The 26,133-nt window shown below is 46.8% G+C and overlaps 1 protein-coding gene across 1 annotated transcript in view; it reads left to right on the top strand.

Annotated features, from left to right (window-relative positions):
• CARF (calcium responsive transcription factor) overlaps nucleotides 1-26,133 on the top strand; it is a 1,085,705-nt gene that overhangs the window by 116,767 nt on the left and 942,805 nt on the right. The window contains exon 2 of the mRNA XM_069615518.1: nucleotides 25,955-26,077. Within this exon, the coding sequence (XP_069471619.1) occupies nucleotides 25,967-26,077 (111 nt within the window). The 5' untranslated portion in view covers nucleotides 25,955-25,966. The remainder of the gene's footprint in view (nucleotides 1-25,954; nucleotides 26,078-26,133) is intronic.

Consider the following 26,133-nt stretch of genomic DNA (forward strand, 5'->3'; position numbering starts at 1 on the left):
ACGTTGGACAGCACGGAGTCCGGCAGCCCTCGTACATAGTATGACACACTCTGACTCAGGCTCTCAAAACAAAGGCAGTTCAAAACGTGGGCCGAAGCCCGCCTGGTCTCTCTTTCCAGCTTTCAAAACACAGTTCAACAAAAACTTCACGCTGGTCTCCCTCAGTCGGGCTCAAACCTTTCAAACACAGCACTTGTAGGGGTTCCCTTCCCCAAACTTTTTTTCTATTTTTTAAAATTTTTGTATTGAGTTTTTATCAACAATCAAACAATTAAACAAACTTAGTGGTGTGTAGTGTACATTTTACATAGCACGTATCATGTGTAAGTTATGGCCGCTAAGAGCCCCTTTTCCCTCCCCCCAAAACAACATGAGCCTATTCCATTACGCCATCCGCTATATACTATAGGGATGTACCTACTTCCGTATCTTGGGGAGTATCCTCTTCACTTGAATTCTCTTGGGTAGACCCCAATAATGTGGCCACTAGATGCCTCCAGGCCGTTAATGTGTCTGTCTCTTCCTCTCCTCCTCTTTTAGCTGCCTCGGTCCATACTGCCGTTTCAGTTTCTGCCCATTTCATAAGATCATTCCACAAGACTTCTATTCTGTTACATGCTTTCCAGCCCATGGCGATTCTGCAGTTGGCCAGTATATAAGCAAGGTCCTTGAGCTTACTCACATGCCTTAGCTTACATGGTCTAGGGAACCCGCCCATCATGCATGCCCATACTGATGTAACCATTAACGTAATGCCTTTCTCTGTCAGGCGGTGGGCTACTTCTTTCCAGAACATACTAATTTCTGGGCACGCCCAGAACATGTGCGTCATGCCAGCATTTACTTCTGCACACTTGGGACATGTTTGTAGTCCTGCATTTTTGAATCGGGCTAATTTCTGTGGGGGTCATATACGCTCTATGGGTTACATATAGTTGGATTTGTTGCAGCCTTGCATTTCTGGACACTTTTTTGTGGTATCTTTTTGAGCTCTCTCCCATTGCCCATCATTCATGCTTTCTCCAACTTCTTCCTCCCAATCTAGTCTTAGCTGGATCACTTCCTTCCCCACTTCAGACATTAGCAGTTCATATATCCGGGAGACCTCATGCCCTCCTTCTGCAATGTCATACATAGTATCTATAGCTATGTCCTGTTGGTCCTCTAACTCTATCTCAGCCCATGTTTTCTTAACCCGTCTCACCAGTCTAGTATATGTGATATATTGCCCAAGGTGTAGGCCCGTATCTTCTGCCAGTATGTTAAATTCCAGTATGTTCCCGTTTTGCCATATATCTCCCACTGTTGCGATCCCCACTGGTTCCCAATATCTACGTATCATTTGTCTTAGTTGTGCGTCCCATCGGTTAGTGCCACTAGTGGGACCTGTGGGGAACACGGAGTCAGGCTTTCCATGGCCTGACAAGCCTTTCGCCACATATGCCATTTTAGTTCCAGCATTTTCGGCCGCCCCTTTAGTTCAGTTTTGGGCAGCCATATCAATTCTTTCAAAAAAATGGAACACAGTCTGACCTCAGCAATCTAGATTCAGCTGTTGAGTCTTCAGATAGCTACCTGGCCACGTATTGTAGCTGGCTGGCCCAGTAGTAGATTTCTAAATTGGGAAGTTTTATGCCTCCTTTATCCTATGTGTTCTGCAGTTTCATCAGGGCTATTCTGTTTCTACTGCTGTACCAAATGAACCCTCTGCATATACTTTGGAGCTTATCAAAAGAACTGCTTCGGTATCAGATATGGTATGTTTCCGAAGAAGTGTATCAGCCTAGGCAGCACTACCATTTTCAGCAAGGCCGCTCTCCCCATCATACCCAGTGGGAGCTTAGCCCAGAATCTCATATTGCTCTCTGTTTGCCACTGCCTTTTCCGTTTTATACTTGTGTTCATTCTCAACAGTATGATAGATGTCTATTGCTAGGTATCTGAAGGTGTCGGTCTCCCAGGGTATTTGTAGGGTGGGTTCTCTCGTGCAATCCCTTTATATCTTCCTAAGGGTAATATACATGATTTCTTGGGGTTGTCTGCAATGCCTGAGAGTGAGGCGAACCGCTCCATAACTTCCAGGATATATTGCACGTTTTCCTCTGGGTATTTTAAATATAACAGCATATCATCTACATATAGAGATATTAGTTATGGCCTTCCGTTAATAAATATCCCCACCTCCTCGTACTGTTGTCTTAGGTATATGGCAAAGGTTTCAAGTGCAAGTATGTATAGCATCGGGGCCCAAGGGCACCCCTGTTTGGTGCCTCTACTAAGTTGCCATCTCTCTGAGATCACCGCTCCTGTCTTGACTCTGGCCACTGGTGAGCTATACAATAGTTGCACCCATCTCAGATATATGGGTCCCATTCCGTATTCCAGTAAGGCTGTCATTAGCCATGTCCATTTAACAGAATCAAACACTTTTACTGAATCTAGGGAAACAATCGCAACATCTTGCTCCTCCCCTTCTGTCTGTTCCATGACCCGGTGAAGTCTCCTAAGGTTATCGGTTATGTTCCTGTGTGGGACATATCCAGTCTGATCGGGATGAATGAGTTTGTTTATGACCTGTCTTAATCTGCCCGCCATCACAGCTGTGAGAATCTTGCTATCTTGGTTTAGCATGGACAGCGGTCTATACGACCCGCGATCCATGCTCGACTTATTTGGTTTGAGGATCGGGACAATTATCACCTCCCGTAGGGATTCTGGCAACATTCCTATTTCAAGGGCTTCGTTTAGCATTGCCTACAATGGGGGCAACACTTCCATCTTATATGTTTTGTAGAACTTGCTAGGGAATCCGTCTACCCCCGGGGCTTTAAAAGTGGGTAGTGCCCAAATCACTGCATCTAGTTCTTCTAGTGTGACTGGGACGTCCAAGTTCTCTCTGTCCTCTGTGTTCAATTTGGGCAGGCCAATGTCATTTAGTGTCTCTGCTATCACGTCCCAATTGCTTCCCTCTGTATCCTCATACAGATGTTTATAAAACTCCAGGAACCCCTCATTCACTCGAGTATCTGTCCATTTTCCCCGTATATAGCTCTAATTGTGGGTCTAGGTATCTCGCTTTTCTATAACCATGCCAGTAACCTCCCAGGTTTGTGTCCACCTGCATCTAGTTTCTCTATACATTTTTTATAGTTTAGGTTACATAGTCGCTCCCAGTGTTCTTTGCATACTAGTCATAATTTGTTTATAGTGTCAGCCTTTTCTAAAGTGTTGTCCTCTCTCAGCATGGCCTCCTCGAGTTCCTTCTCTGCTGTCTGTAGCTCTTGCATTATGCTTCCTTGCAGCCCTTTGGATTTTGCGATCGCTGCTCCCCTTACCACCACTTTAAATGCTTCCCATGGGGTGCCTGCCAATTTTATACTCCCCGTATTATTCTCAAAATATTCTACTATGTCACCTCTCAGATCTTCTCTAAACACTATCTTTTAGTGCTTCGGCTCGCAGCCACCAAGTTGGGATCCTAGCTCTGGGGGGCTGGTGTTGCCATATTAAGATTAGTGGCGAGTCGTCTGAAAGGACTCTAGCTCTATACTCCGTCTGCACTACTTCTCCTACCATCTCCAGGGAGACATAATCCAACCGTGTGTATAGGTTGTGTGGGGTTGAGTAGTGCGAGTAATGTCTCTCATGCAGGTGTTGTAACCTCCACACGTCATCTAGTTTAAAGTCCCTCAACAAGATCTTCAGGGTTTTGACTGCCGGGGCGGGTTTGTCTAGTTTAGCATCTGACCTATCTACTTTGGGATCCAGCGTGCAGTTGAAATCACCTTCCAATATGACCGTGCCCCCCAAGAAGGGGCTTACCTTATTGTATAAGGTCTTAAAGAAGGTCACAGTGTCCTGGTCAGGGGCATATGTGTTAATAATGCACACTTCTCTGTTTTCTATCAGACCTCGTTTCGCTGTCAGCCTCCCATCTGGCTCCACCATAGACTGCAGCAGCTGAAAGGGGGCATGTGGTGCTATCCAGATAATTACCCCTCTGGCATATGCTGAATATGTTGCCCCTACCGTGGTCCCTTTCCATTTTCTTTTTATCACATCTAATTTTTCTCTGGTGAGATGGGTTTCCTCTAACAGAGCAATGTCCACCTTCTGCCTTCTTAGGTACATCATAATGTTGTTCCTTTTCAGATAGCTATTCAACCCCATGACATTCCAGGTAGCTATTTTAAGGTCTCATTGTTTATCCATATCCAGACCCACCCCGTCTTTTTTTCTGTATCTTGTGCCATCGCGCTTGGACATAGGCTCTTCCCCCAACTATACTCACTGCACCAGTAGTGTGTAGTCCAGGTACGCCGTGATGGTCACAGACGCCCTTTGTATCGTGCCACCTTTCCGGAAATGTTCCAGGATTTTCTCCCTTTGACGGTAGTTCAGGATCTTGGCAATTATAGGCCTTGGAGGGGCACCCAGCGGTGGTTTCCTTGTCAGGGCTCTGTGCGCCCTCTCTACTGCAAATCCTTGAGTGAGCATCCCGCCTCCTATTTCTTGTAGCAGCATCGTCTCGACGTAGTCTGTTGGGTCCCTCTTCGTCTTCCAGGAGCCCCACAATACGTACATTATTTCTTCGAGCACGCCCTTCAGCCTCCTCAGCTCTATTTTCCAGGTTGCTCACGTGTTGTTTCAGTATGTGAATCTCAGATGTGCGTGTTGCACTTGCGGCTATATTCGGCATCATTTCTTCCTCCAGTTTGCTCATGCGTTCCGTTATTGCTCTTACGTCTTGTCTAAGTAGATTCACATCCTCCTGGACTTCGCCAACCTTGAGTTCCAGTGCTGCCTTGAGTTCAACCATGGCTGATTCCAGCTTAGTTTCTCATGTTAGTTTCAACTCTGCAATCGCCTCTAGGATCTGTCGATCATTGCGTGCTGGGGTGGTATCCGTTTGCAGGGTCTTTTCCTTGCTTCTGGCTCACTCCATTGGTTGATGTGTCCTTGATAATTCTTCCAGTGTGGGCTGCTTCCCTTTTTGTCTTGCCTTGTTTGGACGTCATCTCCACGCTGCCTTGTGCTCTGTTCCGGGTGGAGCAGATCTGGCCTACTGTGCTCTGGATCTATTATTTAGTTGATGCTTCTTGGGGCTTTGTGTATAGACCGTTCGCCAGCATTGGTGTCACGCTGAGGGATATTATGCGTCTTGTATTGTTTGTGTGGAGCGTGGTGCACAGGCCACTGATGCAACACTCTGTGTTGTCCCCGTGCCTATAGTTGGTACCTGCTTATGTTTATTAGGGTCATGTGTTTCTCGAGGTTTGTAGGTCTCGCCTTATTTCCTCTGGTGCCCCTGCTTACAGGATTGCAGCTAATGCACAGCTGCCACTGCGGGACAGCAGCTCTCCTGTGGGTGCAATGTGTGTATTTTCGCCTTGGCTGTTCAGCTGCAAAGATTCTTCGCTGGGTACACCTCAACGCAGCAGTTTGTTGTGGCCCAGTTTGTTCACTCCTCTGTGCGGTTATTATGGATCAGTGTTCTGTAGTCTCCTCGCCCCTCAATGGAATGCAGGGCTCAGGGGTAGGGTTTGTTTGTTCTGCCTTCATGTAGTGGTCCCTGCGGGTCTCTTCGGGTCGGGCTCAGCACTAGCATGCTGTGATTTGCATGTGTTCATTTACTTTTTGTTTTTGTATCCTTCTATTGTGTTTGGGCAAAGCGCCCTGTGTATCTTGGTCAGCTTCGCTCGTCCGAGCCTGGCAGAGACGAGACTTTGCCCTAGGCTACAATGCGAAGAGTAGCATTGACCCTGCTACAATGTAACTGTGCCGCGGCGCTGCTAAGTCGGAGGAAGGCAGCCTCGGCCAGCAGCGCAGCGCGGCTCACACATTGCCAGTTACTCAGATATGAGACCGCCCGATGCAGGCACGGCGTTTGCCTCGCGGGCTGCGCCGCAGTCACGCGTCCTGAAGCTCCTGCTTCATGCTCGGTGTATCGACCTACTTGGGGCTCAGTGTCCCAAAACCACATCCCACTTCAGGATGCAGGGTCGTTTTCCCCGAGCTGCTTGCTGCCAAGGTATCAGCAGCTGGGCACATTCTCCGTTCTCAAATCCTCCTCAGCCTCAAGTTCCTTTGTTCTGGTAGCCGCCATTTTAGAGACATCCGGTCCGTTTTCATTTATTTTCTTTTTGGGGATTTCGCATCGGGTTGGTGTTTCGGGTCAGTTCCAATGGCTCCTGCTTGTACGTGGTTATTTCACACGCACATACGTGCTGTTCTGTCCTTCTATGGCTGCATTTGATGTGTTATAGTCTGGATCATTGTAGAATTGCAGGAGACACAGCAGCCCCACGTCCTTCTACATGGCCACCAAGCCACGCCCTCCTTTCCCTTCCCCAAACTTAATTCACATCCTTTATGGGTTCCCTTCGCCTAACTTATCACACTTCAGGTCTCCCTCAGTCGGGCTCTGACCTTTTCTTAATGTTGAAGACTTTCAAATGTGCATGGCTTTTACTCTACACCTCTGCAGGACCACTTTGACTTTCCTTTCAATCCACACTCTCGTGTTATTTGCCCCAATGTCTCTTGGTCTGGGTAGTTCGATGTCCTAAGCACATAAGTTCAACATTCACCTTTTGCTCTCCCCTTTTTCCCTGGGGTTAATTTTGATCACGTCGTTTTAATAGTTCATTCACTTTATCGCTTCTTAACAAAAACATTTCACCTTTCACTGAGACTTTCAAATGGGCTACTTGCTTTCGCCGGACCACTCCGCCACTCAGTATCGCTGGCTTCACAGCCATCGGTAACTCAATGCTCAATAGAGGTCTGCCTTCCTCCGCGTCTCATCCACATGTGTGCAGCCTTCATTTGTGCAGTATATTGTTGCAACTTCAATCTGTGCTTAACACACACCAGCCTTTCATAGAGCTTGCCAACTCACCGGCTGGGTGCATTCCTTTTTTTGTCCTTTCCAGGGGTCGCTCTCCCTCAGTCGGGCTTGGACGCCCTCAAAGTTCACACACGGGCCTCCCTCAGCAGGGTTTGGACCCCTCTTAATTTGCAAGCTTTTTTGTCTTTGGACTTCAAGGCCCAGAATGCACTTTTCCTTTTTTCTGCTCCCACTTCACCAGCTCCTCAAAAACAGCATTCCAGTGTTTTGGGAGCTGCAGGAGTTCAGGGGGATATTTGTTGAGGTCAGGGTCCTACCACCTGCCCCTCAAAGGCACTTGATCGCCACACTGCAGCCTCCTCTGCACTCACAGGCCCGGCAATTGGGCAGTCCATTGTCCTGCAGGCCTTCCAGGGTCTCTTCAGCTTGAATTCTCCTCCTGGCCCCTGTGCACCATCCAGCACCCCCAGCTCGCTCAGAGTGTGTCTGTGTGCTCTGTCTTTTATATTGTCTGGGAGGCTTAACAGGTTTCAGGTGGGAATGAGTGGTAAGGGAGGCCTGACCTTGCCTGGCCTCATTACCGGTACAAAATCGCAACTGCCCATAGGAATCCCTGGCACATTGGTTCCTATGGGTAATCTTCATAGCTCCCCTTTTCCTCTCCTTCTTAGTTTTTTGGTATTCTAGTATAGAAATGGGATTTCTAGAGTAGAAGTAGGAATTGTCGGTGTTGTAGTTTTTTCAAGTGGTGTTAGAAAAAGGAAGAAGAATATTGTCAGAAGAAGGGGAACTATTGTTTTGTTGTGAAATATAGGGTGTTATGTTTGTTCTCCTAAGCCTGCCCTTGATGTGGGTACCTGTTGGAATTGGGCAGGGTCCTACGGGACAGGACCTACAACAACCTATAAAGATGTAGGAAGTGTCAGACAGGGGTGTGTCGTAAAGGGTGGAATGTCGCATCTCTCCCAAGGGCATTCCTCCAGCAGTCCCCAAGGACCCCCTGTCCAGGTGATCCTCTCGCACTGGTCCACCCCAGGGTCTGGTTCCAAAGGCGATGGCTGTACCCTGGCCAACTGAACAAAGAATCTCTGGGGTCTATAAGTGAGAACACCCTCAGGTTTCCCACACTGTGCACTCGAATCCAGACAAGACATGTAATACAAAAGCTTTTAAGAAGCCTAATGATATGAATATCTGCAATTCAAATACGTTTTTTATGACCCTTCGGGAGTGTGGCTGGATACTTGTTTATAGCAAGACACATCTGTGCTCTGTGCAAATAGAATTTTGTAGCTCCCCTTTCTGTGGTGGTGTGTTGATGGCATGAAGAATTACTTTCATGCCTGCCTCTTATTATGTACGTCTAAGAACACGGTCAGGTGGCCTCTTCCACTCGCCACACTACTACAAGGTGTTTTTTGGTCATATGTGCATGGTGAAACTTTTTTTTTTTTTAGCTCTGCTAGTAGTTCATTCGTCTTTGGTGATCATGTGTGACAGTAGCTATTTCACAGTAACATTAGCATGGTTTGTCAGAATGCTGCTTGACATCTGCAGTTATTTCCCCAGCCACCTCCCTGCATACTCAACTTCCAGCAGGGTTATATGTACTGGTATAAGGGTGAGCAGAGATGTGGGAGGGACCAATATCCGACAAGGGGGCCCCCAGGCTCCAAATGAGGACACTTGGAGTGCAACTATTCCAAGGTAGAAAACAAAGGTTTCAGTAGTGCTCAAACATGAGAGATGGGGAAATCCACTCTGGATCAAAACCCTACCTGGACAGAGCAGGAATCCTGCATGAGGCGTGACAAAAACAAGTCTGCAGCAGTCTGACCTCATGACACAAGGGCAACCTAATGGTATGTGGCACGAATATCCAAGTTAAAATCCAAATCCAAGAGGACCAGCCAAAACACAGACCAGGGTCCAAGCCAAAATACAAGGTGAAACAAAACGAGTCACCAATCCTGTAGCGGAAAACCACAGATCTTCCACAGAAGGGTCCCTGGAGGTCAAATACTCCAAAGCACGCTAGAATGGAAAGCAGGCTCTAGTACACAACACATCCAAAATTAGGCATTTAGGCCTAACACATTAGGAGTATCATCAGCAGGACTAGGTTAGAACATAACAAGAGACTTGGGAGAAGAGTCTTAAAGCACAACAAGGTGAGACCGGAAACAACGAACTGAGGAACACACAAGAAACTGAGAAACACCCTGTAGCACTCATCTAGCAGCGTGGTACAGCACTGGAGTCCTCTTCCGTGCTCCGCTCAACGCCTGCTTCCAGCGTTCATTACGGCACCTCTGCATCACAAGCCCAGATTGATGTGCCACTACTTCCCTCCTCTCTCCTCTCCCCCGACCCCCTGTGACTTCCTCGGTGGATGCTGAGCTTGTTCCCCACAATTTGAAATGTAGTTAAAATGCTGTGATTTACAAAACCTGGGTCTCGCTTGCTCTTCCTTAGATACTCTTCTACTCCTCACCCTGATTTTCTATTTTTCCTCTCCTTTTCTGCTACTTTCCCCCCATCTCTTCCTACCACTCCCCTTTGTGTCTTCCTCCCACTCTTTACTTCTGTCACTCCAATGTTCTTTATTACTTTGCTCTGCTCTCTACTACTATTTTCCTCTCTACACTACTGCTCTCCTCTCTGCTCACTACTACTCTCTCCTCTCCACATTACTACTCTACACTACATTTCACCCACACCATCTCCCACAGTCACCCTCCTTTAACTCTCGTAGGTTCCTTCGCAGTCAGTCTCATGCACCCTTACTCTCCCTGTGTTATTCTCTCTCAATCACCTTGAACGCACTCTCACACCCAAGTGCCACTTTCTCCAACCAATATTTCAACTTGCACCTGATTTCAGCAACCTGTCTTCACGCTCTTCTACACGTCCTTCTTCCGCCTCGATTTTTGGTCCTCCTTGTCCTCATCCAAACAACCCACACTGCCATGAAGCCTCTTCCCCTTTTTGTACACCCTTATCTCTTTCCATTGCCCCCTCCACCCCCCTCAGTTAGTTCCCTGGGCCAACTGCTGTCTTCCTTTTGCCCAGGGGCTGGGTTACCAGCAGCATAAAGCATATAACCAGCATTAAGCCTTTTTCACACGTGGGTCTGCTGGCATTTTTAATGGCAGCACGCTAAAAATCTGGTGAAAGGCGTAGTCAATTTCAGCATTCATATCATGACTACCCGACGCATCTGGAGTGCACGTTTGAGGAGCGGACCGCTCTGCGGTTCTGATGAAGGTAGTGTTAGTTGCATAGTATCTATCTGGGTTACGTAGAGTATCTGAATTTCCAAGGGGCTGTGGTCCAGCTGCTCCTTGCCAGCTCTCTCACGGTTAAGTTGCTCATTCTTGCTTCTGCATCCAATACTTCTGGGAGTTGTAGTCATAGCAGGAAAAAGCAACAAAGGATGGCAAGCATTGTGCACCATAGGCATTGGGCAAGAAAAGGTGGTACTCAGATCCTTCACCCAGGTGCAGGTAGAAGGGGCAGAATGGGGCCCTCGCGATGACCACATCCGGACTGTACGGCAGGATGGGCTGTGGTAAAGACACTGGTAGGCCTTCTGCTCCAGGTTGAGAGGGGTCTCCATCGCCTCTCTCTTGATAGGGTAATGTCTCTGACCCTGTCACACATGTCATCAACAATGTGCTTCGTTTTGATAATTGCGGTTTGTTGTTTTTGCTGCTTCTTTGTGGTGGTGGGATCAACGATTTGTCTTTTTGTATTAGACGGAGGGTATTGGAAATGCCACGATAACCGGAGTGAAGGGTATCATGGCAGAGGTTTATAATCTTTTGTTGTAGTTTCTGTGTGGGAATGACCAGGTTGTTATTTTTAAACAAGTATCCGTCCTTGGTTCTCAGATCCCATTGATTTCTTTTTGAAAGACCCTTCCAGAGTTCTGAAGTCTGAGTTTGTATGCAAATGTCTTCCAGGAGATTGTTTGCTTGAGCTATAAATATTGTGTGAGGAAACATCTTGGGATATGCCCGATCTCCCAGAGGTTCGTAGTCTGGACGTCGAGAGAGGGCGTCAGCTATTAGATTTTGTGCTCCGGGAACGTGGTGAATCGGGAACTGATATTGGGCAAAGAAGAAGGCCCACCGAGCTGGACGGCTATTCCTACATTCCAAGGCCTGCAGTACTTGTAGGTTTCGATGGTCCGTGCGGACCTGGACAGGATGTTTTGCTCCGTGGAGAAGATGACGCCACTCGGTGAAGGCTTGACGGATGGCTAGCGGTCCCTTTTCCAAGACTGAGTAATGGGTTTCACTGGGAGTTAATGTCCGTGAAAGGTAAGCGATGGGGTGCTCCATCCTGTCCCCGAATAGCTGTTTGAGAACAGCTCCAATAGCGTAGCTGGAGGCATCTGTCTCCACTATGAATGGCTGGTTGACATCAGGTTGAGCCAGGATGGGGGCTTTTTTAAACTCAGTCTTCAACCGTTGGAAGGCTTCCTCTTGAGCTGTGGTCCAAAGGAAGGGAATGTCTTTCTTTAACAGGGCAATGATTGGTTGGACTATCTCGGAAAAGGAAGGTATGAATTTCCTGTAGAAATTAGCCAAGCCCAGGAAAGACTGGATTTGTTTCACAGAGGTGGGACTTGGCCAGGATAATATAGCCTTAACCTTGAATTGATCCATTCCGATGCCTTCTGGACTAAGGACAAATCCTAGGTAGTGTATAGTAGAAGCATGGAAGATGCATTTCTCGGGCTTTGCTAGGAGTTTGTTTTCGCATAGTCGTTGTAACACTGCCTTTAGATGTTCTTCGTGCTTGGAAATGTCCTTCGAAAACATTAGGATGTCGTCCAAATAGACAATCACAAAAAGAAACAGCATGTCTGAGAACACCCTATCCATGAAGCGTTGGAATACCGCTGGGGCATTAGCAAGTCCAAAGGGCATGACCAAGTATTCATAATGACCGAAGGGTGTTCTAAAGGCTGTTTTCCACTCGTCTCCTGTCCTAATACGAATCAGATGGTAGGCACCACTGAGATCCAACTTGGTGTAAACAACTGCGCCCCTTACTGCCTCCAGAATGTCCGAGATCAAGGGTAATGGATAGCGATCCTTAAGGGTGCATTGATTTAGACCTCGATAATCCAGACACGGTCTGAGTTCCTTGGTATCTTTCTTGGGAACAAAAAACAGTGAGGCCCCTGCTGCGGATTTAGAGGGTCGTATGGGGCCATTTGCAAGATTAGTATCCAGGTATTCTCGAAGGGCTTTCTTTTCAGGTTCGGACAAGATGAACATCCTTCCAAAGGGAATCACAGCGGAAGGGTCCGTTTCTATAGCACAGTCTTCTGGTCTATGGGGAGGTAACGCCTGTACAATAGCAGAAGAGAAAACATCAGAATATTCCTGGTATATCTCCGGGATCCAGATAATGTTTGAGACTGAGATTGTACCTTGGTGATTCGTAGGAGGTGCTTCTGATGGTGTCGGAGCGAGGTCTGACATTATGCAGTGGGACATACAAAATTCTGAGCCCAGGAACAAGGAACCCCCTGTCCAATTGATGTACGGATTGTGTTTTTGAAGCCAGGGCATTCCCAATACCATTGGGTAATGGGCCGACTTGATGATGTCAAATTTTATCCTTTCTCGATGGTGGTTTATGGCAAGTTCGACGTCCTTTGTCTGAAGGGTTATGGGTCCTGAAGAAAGGGGCCTTCCATCAATTGCTTCTACAGGTTGCATAATAGTCCGGGATTTATAAGGAATATGGTGTTTAAGAACCCATTCTTGGTCTTTGAAAATCCCCATAGCTCCACAGTCCACCAGTGCCAGGATGGGATACGTTTCCTTCTTGGATGGCGATAAAAAGGCCTGTAAGATCACCAAAGAATTTTGTCCAGGAGATTACAAGGATGGAATTGATGTGGAGCAGACATCTCTCTCCCGACCCTGTGCTCCATCTAGGATCGGGAGCTGGCGTTTCCCGAGCTCCGTGGAGGGGCTATTGGGCACTCTCTTACTAAATGTTTGTCTGATGCACAATACATACACAACCCGGTATGGATCCTACGCATTCTTTCTTGGGAGGATATGAGTCCACGGATTGCCCCTAGCTGCATAGGTTCAGGCTCGTTACTCGAAGTGGAAATACCTTCAGGACCCGAGGTTATTCCAATGGGGCTCTTCTGGAGGGGTAGCTTGCTTTTCTTTTTCTCTGCCTTTCTCTCCTGAATGCGAAAGTCAATCTGCAGAGCAAGATGCATCAGGGCCTGATAAGAACTTGGGCGCGCCACTCTGGTTAGTTCATCCTTGATGTCTTTGTTTAGCCCCCTTCGAAATAGGGTAAAACAAGCTTCAGAGGACCAATCCGCTTCTTTAGCCAACTGTTTGAAGCGTGTGACGTACGTGAGCATAGCTTGGGAACCCTGTTGAAAGTTGAGTAGACCTTCCTGGGCACTGCAGACCTGCTCTGGGCGGTCATATATGGTCTTAAGGGCCTGTATGAAGCCATCGTAATCATCCAGGAGAGAATCCCCAGAATTAACCAGTGGGGTGGCCCAGGTCAAGGCATTGCCGGAAAGATGCAAAATAATGAAGCCCACCTTAGCCCTGGGCGTAGAAAAATAATAAGGCTTGAAAGTAAAGTGGATCAAACATGAGTCAAGGAATCCACGAAGGCTCTTTGCGGAACCATCATATTTATCAACAACGCCACCCAGGATTACACTCTTTCGTAGCAGATTCACGGGACAATACCAATTGCTTTAAGGCGGCGTTCTCTGCCTTTAAATTTTGCACTTCGGTCATCCGCTCTTGCATGCCACGCATAAGGTCCTGGATGGCCGCTTCCATGTCTGTGTCGAATTCAATCAGGTGGCGTCTCAATCTGTCACAGGTTTCCTTTTTTTCTCTCCTGTTTTTGCTGCCTTGCGGGATCCTTCGCCGGGGTTTTCTTCCGTGCCGTTCAGGTCTTGTATAGGCCCGCTCGGCCGTCGTCGGATTCCAGGATTCGTTCAGCTTCTTCGTCCGGGACCACGGAACTCCAGGAAGACCAGGAACGAAGGCCGCACACGAGAGTGGTCTGCGCGGAACGCGGTTGGAATACAGATACAAGGGGGAGGAAGGAGAAGGAGAAGGAATGGGTCCGGGAATTCGAGTAGCAACTCAGTTCCAGGAGCACGAACTGCGACGCACGTCTAGCCTCAGCTAACGATGGCGTTGAGACACGCGGAGCCGCGGGGGCGGGGTTCCTTTATGGAATGTGCTGCATGGACGTAAAGGTGGATAGACCGCATTCTGTGAGTTCAGCAATGTTGGGTGTACTACAACGAGTAACCCCCGACGGGCTAAGGACCAGGAGGACCAAAAGGGGCGTGATCGATGGATCATGACAGAAGAGGGACGGAAGGTCGTTGAAGAGAGGACCAGTGGAGAGATGAGGAATCACTGTGGCGGCCCAGGACAGCCAATATCTTGGGCAAGAAGCTGAAGAAAAGCGGCAAACTATAAAGTTGTAAGGCTGCCAGCAAGGATCCATGTCGGCGGCTCCAACACAACAAAGTCTGGGGAGGTCTGTGAGGATACCGGTAAAACCTGCAGCGGGGTGGGGGGGAGTGCTACAACCACAACACCTGGCAAGGGGGTGGGGGATCCTGGGCCTGGCATTTGGCAGGTGAATCAACATAAGAATACCCCAGAGGGCCAGTGGGGGGGAATATGACCCAAATTAAAGCAAACAGGCACTGATCTGCCCAATACACCCTGTAGGAGCAGAGCAAAAACAACTTCCATATAGCCCAGGTGGGACAGCGGCCAGAAGACTGACTTAGGGATCTGCCAACAATAACACCCAGCCAAGAAGACCCGGAGAGAAAGCAGGGCCAGGTCAGAGGAATCAGAGAAGAAGAGGATGGGCCCCTCAAGACTCCAGGGGGGAAAGCAGAGGGGAAAGGGGCCCCATGACAACAAAGGGGCGAGTTATGGTATGCCAAGAGTGAAGGCCCAAGGAGCAACCCCGGGGCGCACAAAGTGGGATACCTCGCTGGAAAGGAGGGCTGGCAGGAACCAGTGAGGAAAGGACTGCTTGACAGTGGGGAACAGGACAGATAAGAACAAGCAGGAGGGGAGCGCCAGACAAGCGGAAGAAGGGCATAGCTGGAGAAACATGGCACTGTGGATCAGCTAACAGAGTTTCACGCACTAATGGAATAGGAGAAGTCGATGGGACCAAAAAAAGAGGACTACTAACCCTGGAGAGCAGGAACAGGACGGACACAACAAGGGACATATACAAACAAAGCTTCCCTTTGGAAACCCAACAGGTCAGAGTGACTGGGGAATGACACTCATCAAGGAGGATCTGCTCGCTGCACTGACCAAATTCAAAGGCGTGCTCACTGAAACAGTCAAGGCGGAAGGGGCAAGCATTAGAGAAGAGCTCTTGCAGGCCATCGTGGGCAATCGGAAAGACATTGGGCCTCATAAGTTTGCTGGTCCGGTAACAACAGTACCGGTAAACTTGCCAGTACCGTTGTTACCGGACCGGCAAACTACGAGTTCTGCTTGCAGGTGCCTTCCCGCCAGCCAGGTCTGACCTGGCGGGCGTACCGGCACCCGCGAGCAGAGCATGTTGTATGCACCGGCACCATTCTGAATGGTGCTGGTGCATCCGTCCTCCCCATTCCCATTCAGCCCTATGGGACTGAAATGGGAATGGGCAGCATTTCATTCCAGCGCCCACGAATTGGCAATTACCGGGTCCGGCAGAGCCGTATTGTCATAGTAATTGCCCATTTGCTTGTGCCGGAAAAATTTGCAAGTTTGGCGGTAGCCTGCCGGTTTTACCAGCAAGGCTACCGTCAAACTTGTAATGAGGCCAATTGAATCTTTAGGAGAGCGAGTAATGGAAATGGAGGAACGCTTAACGGAAATGGACACAAGGGGGCCTGAATGGGCACAACAAACAAAGGAGACAGAGGAGAGAATAAGGGCACTACAGGAGAAATATGAGGACCTAGAAAACGGGTCATGAAGAGACAACGTCCGGATCAAGGACATGGGGATAGGAGTGGAGGGCCCTGATCTGGAAGTCTGCATTCGGGAACTGTTTGAGAACCTAGTAGAGTGGGAGCAAGCCCGAAGTATGGGGATAGAATGAGCACACTGAGTGGGCAGCGGGAGGATGGACCCAGGTGTGAGACCTCGGGACATACTAGTCAAAATGCACAAGCACAGTTAATAAGTGCGGTCAGGACAAAGGGGACGATTCAAGTGCGAGGGTGTGAAGTTCAGCTATACAATGACATGTCACAAGCAACACTAGCGAGGAGACGCTCATTCAAGACACTCACAGAGGAACTCAACAAGAGGAAGCTGAGGTACCGATGGCTCTTCCTGACAAGACTTCAATTTCATATGGGCAACGAGAAAAACGTTCTCCCAGGTGGAGGATGGTCTGAGGGCCGTAGGGGTGCCCGAAAGAGAGATAGAAGAATGTACCAAAGAAAACCACCCAGGAGGAAATTTGGGCGAGGCACGGTCTGGGCCTCAAGGGGGGACCACGAAAAAGGCCAAGAAGACGTGAAGAAGAATGAGCGCTGAGAAGGGGCTCACAACAAAAGAACTCGAGGACTAGAATATAGCCTTATGTGGGGTAAGGAGGTGGGAAAAGGGGAGGCGGGGGGAGGGGTGAGGCCATACACGGTCTGCTGAGAGGGGACCAGGTCAAGAACCTGGACATGGATCCAGGTACAGTTACAAGTTGGGAATGTAGAACTAGTTCTGAGGACGGCAGGGTTCAATGGGATAAAGGCTCAGTCATTCAAGGGAACAAAGGGTGTCGGGGCAATTGGCGGAAATGCTAGCAAGAAGGGATGTACAGGATAAACTCATGGAACGTAAGGGGACTGAACAGCCTGAACACAAGGGTCACAGTCCTGAGGGAAATTGCCAAAGAGGGGCCAGGCATAGTCTATCTGCAGGAGATGCATCTGATGAAGGCGGATGAGTCGCTTGTGCAGTAGGAACTACCCATTGCATTACCATGCTACAGCAGAAACTAAACGGGTGCGGGTGGCAATTCTATTCCATAAAAATGATGCAAATTGAAGGGACCAAGGTTAAATACAATATTATGGGGAGATATGTAATGGTCAAAGGGAAAATAAGAGGCCAGATGTATACATGGGCGTCGGTATATGCCCCAAAGGTAAGAAACTGGGCAAGTTTGGGGAGGGGGAAATGATTGTATCTGGGGACTTCAATTTGGCAGCTGACCCTGTCTGGGACAGGTCAAGGGGCTTGAGGGGGCATTCAACGGGGATAATGTCCCAATACCTGCTGAGAAGGTTTAAAGAAGAGTGGGTCAATGATGTGTGGAGGACACGCCACCCACAAGAGAGAAACTACTCCTTCTACTCAATGTCCACAAGACCTACTCCAGAATAGATGATATAATGGCAACACAAGGAACTAGCAAAGTGCATATGGGGAGCATGACCGTATCGGATCATGCGCCGGTCACACTAGAGTGGGTGGAAGGGAACGCGCGGACAGGGACGGGGGAATGGAGACTGGGGGAGTATCTTCACCGAGACCGCGAGGTGAGGCAACAAACGGAGAACGAGATACACACATTTGTGGAGGATGAGGGGTGGGGGCAGTGGCCTCGGGAGAGAGATGGCATGCGTTCAAGCAGCACTTTAAAGAGTGCTTCATAAAGGCTGCAAAGAGGAGCCGTGAGGAACGAAGGGAGGCAGAGGAGGGGCTAGAGAAAGAGATACAGGAACTTGAACAGATGCATAAGGAGAATGGAAAAAATAAAGTGGCCAGAAGGCTAGCGCATGCGAGTGGCCAACTGAAACCGATGATCAACAGGTCAGTGGAGAGCACCCTCCTAAGGAGCAGACAGGTTTTATGAGCAAGGCTAGGGAACAGAAAGCATTCATATACACTCTGGAAGATAGGGGGCCAATCAAGTAGGGGCGGAGGGAGCCAAACAAAAGATTGTGAGGAAATTCTATGCAGACCTGTACGAGCAGGACCTAGCTGATGGGGAAATGCAAGAGGCGTACTTGGCAGGTTGGGAGGGACCAAGATTAACCCTGAGCAAAAAAATCAATTAGATGAACCCATAACATGTGAAGTGGTGTAAAGGGCAATATCTAGATTAAAGGCTAACAAAAGCCCTGGGGAAGATGGGTTAACGGCAGCATTTTATATAACATTTAGGCACTCACTCGCCAAAGCCCTGACAGTAGTATTTAATCATTTCCGAGAGCAGGTGGAGATCACTAAATCTATGAACATGGCTCATATCACTGATCCCGAAGCCGGGGAAGAACCCACCCATATGCTCCTCATTCCGCCCTATAGCGCTCAGCAGCGTGGACGCCAAACTATATGCGAGGGTACTAGTAGCAAGACTGTAGGGGATACTACCGGGGCTGATGATGCACGACCAAACAAGGTTTATACAAGGTCGAAACACGTTTGCCAACATAAGAAGGGTACTACATATCATTGACAAGGCGGGGAGAGGGGAGGTGCCATGCCCACATGCCTTATGATGCTAGATGCCGAGAAGGCGTTTGACCGCATCAACTGGTCATCTATGGAGCAAACACTCAGAAAGGTGGGAATAGGACCGCATTTTTAGAAAATGATACAGGCTAACTATCGACATCCCGAAGCTAAAGTAAAAGTGAACGAGGGGCTGACCAATCCATTCTCAATAAGGAGATTAACAAAGTAGGGATGTTCACTCTCCCCACTCCTTTTCGGTGATGGCACCCTTCGCACATCGGATGAGGGGGAATAGGGAGGTCCAAGGGGTTAGGTGGGAAAAGATAAACCACAAAATAGGTCTGTTTGCCGATGATGTGATCTTGATGATCACCGAGCCGGAGAGATCGCTCTCAGTAATAATGGAGGAGATCAGGGCCTTCTCAGCAGTGTTGGGCTTTGAAGTGAATTTCGGAAAGTCAGAAATGTTAAATCCATCTGTAGGGGAGAGGGAAAGGAACCAGCTGGAAAAAAGTAACCCATTCAGGTGGGCATTAGGACCAGTCGGGTATCTGGGGGTGAATTTAACAACCTCCATTAAAAAAAATAGTGGGGGCAAACTACCTATCGCTGCTGAAACAAATGAAGGCAGACCTAGCGAGATGCACTTTGCAATATGTATCATGGTTTGGAAGGGTATCCGCTGTCAAAATGAACATAATTCCTCGGCTGCTATATCTTCCAGGCACTTCCCTTAGCCGTCCCGGGGAGGCTGATAAAGGACATCCAGGAAAGCATTATGGGATTTATTTGGGGAGGGAAAAAGCTGATGATGGGGAGGAAAATGTTATTTAGGAGCAGGGCGCAGCGGGGGAGTGGCCGCCCCAACATAATGAAATATTACCAGGCGGGGCAGCTGAGGGCACTGGGAGAGTGGGGAAGGGCAGGAAATCAAACACTGGGTGGGTATGGAGCAAGCAGTGGTGGGAGAACACCTCTGGAAAGTGTTGGGAATGAGGAAGAAGGACAGGCCAGTGGTGCTATTGGGCAACCCAATCACAAGAAATCCTTTGGAACAGCCATGGGCGCAGACGCAAATGGAGTGCACGAGCATGAAACAACTGAAACGTAACATGGCCCTTCAGGCGCCATCTTGAGGGAAGACCGAATAACTGCACAGACTCCTCCATAATGACCAACGCCGTACATGGCTTGTGACAGTGTCGGGGCTCTGTTTTATAACCTATTGTATTTTAAACTGCATATTAATTGTTTTGCAGATCAAATACAGTCACTTCATTGCGATGCACCCAAATTGGTTAATGAGAATATTGACCGATAACCATAACTGGACAGTATGGTATAAATAACCCTATCACTGATCGGGATGAAAAAACAATTAGACTGCTTGCAATTATTCTGCAACGAGCGTATGTAAACCTGGCCAAAACTGTAGTAATGTTGTCAAGAAAAATGTATCGATTCTAAAAGGTCAAATATTTTGAAAGTTGAGAATCAGATTGGCAGCAAATGGAACTTAGGGACTGGAATTTTATCCGGGCGAGGATCTTTGTCTGGGTTTTGGGATAGCAATGCCATATTGACTGAAAATTAATTCATCCCGGCGCCAAAATCCATATCTGTAAGCTGTTCTCCTGGGGCAGCATGGAACTCATGGAGCCCTAATGCCTGATGTAAATCTACCTGACGCTGTGATTTGCTTACAGCAAGTAGTCGGGCAAATAGTGATCTGTTTGCTCCTAACTCTGTAACGGTATCAGGGTTTTTTATTTTCTATTTTGCGCTTACAATTTTAGTTCTTCTTGCTAGGCTCTCATAAATTGATGGTGCTTGTGTCACAGATGAGTCATTCTGTTTTGAAATCCTCATACAATCTAATAACCAGAGCATGGAGCAGATAAACCTTTTTTGTAATACTAACTAAAAACTGCTTTGATTTCAGGTCCATCACATGAAAATGGATGATAAACTAATGGACTCCCTGTTAACTGCTTCTCGGGTGATGTTTGCTTTCCTGCCATGTCTCATTGTCTGTTCAGATATATTGTCAACTAATGGCACTGTTAAAATAGCATACAGGTGCCCTGTGTGCCTACTAAATCTCCAGTAACCTTCAAAGCCAACGTTTTGATGTTCAAGCACTTCATAGGAACCAAGAGAACGGAACGGAATGGAATATTCCTCCCAACCGTTTTTTTCAAAGTCTTCCCATAATGCAGGTCCTGATTCTTTCAAAACACGAATTACTGCAAGATAGTATGCCATCATCCCACAATAATGATTAAAGTTTAATGCAAAGAGGTTAGCGATGATTGCTTTCACTGATGAAATGTGTGCCTTCCAGTCACCATATCTTACAGACCTTGTAACTTGCAACAAAGATCCCACCATTGCCATGTCATCTCACATCCATTTTAAATGTTGGATAAGATTGTCCTTGAACATTGTAAAACATTTTTTTTAGAAGTATTATATTGCTCCATGGTGACGAGCAGGTAGTGAATATCACAGTTCTTGATACTTTTGGTTTGTAATTAGTCTACCTTTTTAAGAATTACGGAACATTGATGCTGCTTTAACACTTCCAGGTGGTAGGCATGGAGTGGAACAAGTATGTTTTTGTGTGCTTCTTTGTGTGCTGTGTGTGTTTGTGTTCTGTTTTGCTTGATTTTTCTACCCTGCTCCCCCTCCACCTCCTCCAGCTTACTTCTGCAGGAGTCTGTCCTGATACATTCTGGTTTCACCATCACCGTCTTGTGGCCAGTGCTGGATTTGACTTTTATGGACTTCATTCATTCACGGTGCGTCACTCTTTCTCAACTCTCATGCTGGACTTCCTTTGCATCTTGTACTCATGGTGGCCCTGAATCATGCTGTTCCCATCTTCATCTTGTATCCTGCCTTGCAACATTATGTGTTAGTACTGACTTCTGCAATTGTATTCACTCTCCAATCTTGCTTCTCCACTCTTTTTGACTGCTTACTCTCTATTCTCTCCTCCTTTCCCTTCTCCCTTTTCCTATCTCCTCCCCTTACTTTCTTCTATGCACTTACTCTATCAGAATTGTCCCTGGACCTAATATGATAGCAACCATGTCTGTTTCCTCCAGCCTCCCATTACTGTTTTTTTTCCTCCCCACCACCCCTCCAGCACTATCTATAATGTCGTCAGGCCTAGTATGATAGTCGCTTGTTTTGTTCCTCCCCTCCCTTTCTGCACCCCTCTCCCTCACCTTTTGTTTTTCTCCGGCTCTACCAGAAATGTCGTCAGGCCTAGTACGGTAGTCGCCTGTCTGTTTCTATTTCCTTCCCACTCTCCCCCTCCCTTCCTTATCTATGTCTTAGCTCTATAGTTAATTTCACATCCTTACTGTTCATGGCCTGTAAGAATGTCATTGTATTTTCCCTTGTTCCCTCTCTTGCCTTGAAGCGCTTTGAAACACATTGTGTATAGGCGCTATATAAATAAACTATCATATCATATCAATATATTTGCTCGTGATGATTTTTTGTACAGTGCTCTTACATCCAACATTTCATTAATACCATTAATACCATTTCAATAAATAGGCAATATGTGCTGTTAATTGGACCATAAGACAAAACGGTCACAAAGACACTGTTGGGACCTATTAGTTGCTGCACAGGACGATATGCCCCTAAATATGTTACAACACACTTTGACTCAATCTCGTTTGTTACATTTTCCAGATCTGTCAAGCAAACAAGTTATTGTGGGTTTATAAAGGTTTGACTGAAACCCTTCTACCTAAAATATGATGGTAGAATTGGCCACTTCAGCCATGTCACACATGCTGTAGTGCCATTCCGATTCAGAGATAGATCAGCAATGCATTTTGTTTATTCAAATTAACTCAAATGTAAGTCTTTTGCTCCAGAAACCTTTCCTTGTCTTATATGGCAGTGATATTTTATACATAGCATTATCAACTCAAAACAGACAGCTCTCATTACACTTTCCAAACAATTGTACCTGAACTAGAAAACCAAAAAGAATCCTTGGGGGTCGGGGGGCCTGGGGGGAAATAATGAAGAACTGAATGTATAACACTAGGGCTGTAATTGAAGATTTCCTAGAATAATTATTGATACACACCAGCCCCTTGAAGTTCCATCAATGCCAATAAGGAACGAAACATGTTGGGTGAAATATTTTTGCTTGAGAGGACTTCTGCCATCGCATGAAAAAAGGAAAATACTAAGACGTTGAACTGGCAATATACATGGACTACATGCTACTACAGACTACAAAACTGTATGGCATCTGTTGTTTTGTGGTTTGGTCCGTACTAATGTGGTTTGGCAACACTTAGAAGTTTAAGATGGGGATGTTCGAAATTATGGTGAGGCATACGCATACACAATAAGGTTTTAATTTCCCAACTTGCATAAATAATTGTTTTACATATCACCAATGAATTAAAATAATAATTTAAAAAAATGAGCATTGATCTAATGAATGTATTAGACAAAAACGCATGAGTACCATAGCTAAACTATAGGGTTGTGTGGAGTTTAACATTTTGTAGTTCTGTATATCATGCACAGAGCAACACCATAGAAATGATTTATCGGTAGCTGGTTTCAGATGACACAAAACCAGTCCCACTTTTCCCCACTAAAACTGTTACAGTGCATCTGTTTTTTTCTACATATGCTCCTATACTACAGGGGTGAAATGTTGTTTGGCTCTGTAGCATCACTGTTAAAATGTCTGATTTTTCATTGTCGCACAGTCACCTAATGACGTTATGTTGTTTCTGATATTTTAGGTTTGATTCATGTCCGACCTGAGCCTAGCAACCTCTCAATTGAAATTAGTTTGAAATTCGTTAATGCGTGTGAGAAGTTAATCCATGGTGAATGAAACTCGTGTTTGAGGCGGGGTAGTTAGGTTACCTTACAGGTGTTTGATTGCTGGGGCAGTCCGAGGATGTGTTCTTTCTCCTGGTTATTTCGCCTCTGTGCTTTCTGCTGCACAGAGATCAATGCCTTTGCTTGTTGATTTCAAAGCGTGATTTTTCTTTTGTTATGAGATCCGGTCCGGGTACTCGACAACCTCCAAACAAGAGAGGTGCAAAGAAGGCACACCAGGAGGTGGTACTGCCAGAAAGGGCCTGTACACATGAGCGATTGCTATGTCATTCTTCCCTGCACCATGCTTACATTATCCAAACCACCCCCCCAGTGGTTGAGCAATTTAGGGCATAGCTGTGCAGGGTCTCATTGGGATGCAGTATGAAGCACCTGATCATGCAGTCTCCCTCGTAACTGTGCTTCCAGCAATGTTCAGCTAAGATCTTCCCACTAAGTCATACTCTGCTACAGCCATTTCCAAACACCATCCCAGAAAACTCCCCCTTCAACTCTCTGAGTGTCCATAGCCCTGGGGCTTACCCAAGCACCACAGATTAGCCCTTAACTATGCTTGGATGTTAGTTGCAGCCTGGTCTATGGGACATGTGTGCTACTGCAACTCACTCCAAAATTGTTGGTTGCTGATTTCCCCCTTCAACGCCCACCTCCTCATCCCAGTCCCACTAAAATGCCTGAGGAATGGGAAGATCTATACCCAGTCTGTCACCACCTCACCAACGACAGATGGAATTTCACCCATCAGCAGTGCAGTGCAGAAGCAGAAGGCGTTGTGTGACAGGGTTCGAAGTCTGAACCTGTCAAGAAGGGATGCGGACCACTCTCAGCTTGGGGTGGGTGGCCTACAGGGTAGAAACCGAGCCATTCCTACCCCAGAGGGGAACATAGCAGTTGGGTGGGCCCCAGTGCCTGTCCCTTCCCTTTGTGCCTGTATGATTGATGGTAGCACCACTATCAATAACCCCATATCTCTGTATGAAAAGGTGTCCAGTCTCTTTCTGTTCTTTTCAGAAAACGAGATTTACCAGCATTCCTGTCGGATCACCAACAACAGAGCAGCCCACCTGAGCTTCCAGGGAAATTCCCCTCATCAATTCCTCACTGGCAACAGAGAGGGAGAGGGAGAGCGAGAACCACTATGCGATGCAGCACTCGCATTTATGAGTGTCCGCGCAGACTGCTGCACAACGCTTGATTACATGAACTCGCTTGATTACATGAACTTGCTCACCTGTAAGCCAGCCCCAGAGCGGCTCCTTGAAAACGCTGGAATGTTCATAGGAACTAGGGTATTTTCCTGAGTGTGCTGCCCATGTCTAAAGCCGGCGGACACCCATCAAGAAAAGGGGCAGCACCTATCCTTCTTTTATGTTTTAACCTAATTGTGACACATACTGGCTGGGGAATGCAGGGACTGATTGGCCTGGGGAACCAGTGGGAAAACACCAATGGGAGAAACAAGGGAAAAATAAAACGGGGACAGGAAATGTGAAGGCGTGGGTTGGCCAGTTGAGGTCAACGGAGGCGGAGGTAGCAGACCAATGTCGATGGTGGCAAATAGCTGCTGCTTTGCACACTACGAGAGACTGCTCCACAAGAATACTCTTAGCTGTCCCCCATCTTGGCCCATGTGAAAAACCACAGATATTGGGCACATTTGCAAATCATTAGACCTTTCAACTGTTGCACTACAAATGCCATGAGGAGAAAAAGTAGCAAAAATGCACTGATCCCTGAAGTGACAAAATTCGCTCCAGGTGAATTTTGAAATCATGGTTACGTAAGCAACAAAAAATAAACAATGTTCCTTCGTCCAAGATCGTCTCTCAAAATATTAACAGAAGAAACGTATAGAAGTGAATATGTTTTTTTTCTGTTTGTAAACCCCAAATATATTTTAGAGCTGATTGCCTGATTTGCATAATTTCTCTTCATCCTCTAAAGCAATTTTCATTGTCAGATTATTTTTACTAATTTAATCAGGATTTTTGCCCTGATATTGAGAATTGTCCATATTCAGACTTTTGAGGGAGATGACGTACTCTATACATATAAAATGCTTAGATACACTGTATTACTGTCTCAACATTTCAGTCTCTAAAGAGTAAAACGATGCAGGACGAATGCCTATTCACGAGCTAAAACTGAAAGTAGGTGCTGTAATTATACTACTATGCATTCTTATGCCATCACAGGTACTCTAAACTGGAACAAGGTTGACAATTGCGTGTCTACAAAGACGCATCATAATGGAACAGATACTGTTCTTATACCAGGCATACCTCTCATTCCATCTGTTTAGTCCTTTCAATGGACCTTAATAAGTCACATGGACCTACACCCCCTTCCTGGAAGCGATCAGTGGTGATTTCTGATATTTAAGAAGGGGGACAGAAGTGACCCTATGAATTACCGACTGATATTGACTTTTAAGATATGCTAGAACGGCATATGTTATGCCGGTATCAGCTAGTTACAATATATTTGTTTAAGGAGTAGATTTACAACCACAAAGCTCCTGAGCATGAAGTCAGTTATTTTCACAAAAAAATGAAGAACCCTTTTTTGATACCCCTTTACTGACAAATTCCACTGATGATCATAAATAGAGTACTGATTTTTCTGAGTAATAAGAGTAATCACTTAAATGAGATGGTCATGTTTATCGTATTTGTTTTTAAACATTCAGGTTTCTCACAACATGGATGGAAACGGAGTTGCTCATGATGTGAGCAGGAAGGAACCCAATGAGGTATTGATAGAAAACTACAGCAATGCAGAAGAGTCTGAACCAAATGATCAAGTATTCCAGGTAGGAACTAGCTCATGTATAATCCAAGTTTCCCTGCTTAGGGACACAAAGAATGA

This window comes from Ambystoma mexicanum, chromosome 9 (genome assembly GCF_040938575.1).
Source record: "Ambystoma mexicanum isolate Mex_15411 chromosome 9, UKY_AmexF1_1, whole genome shotgun sequence".
Lineage (NCBI taxonomy): Eukaryota > Metazoa > Chordata > Amphibia > Caudata > Ambystomatidae > Ambystoma > Ambystoma mexicanum.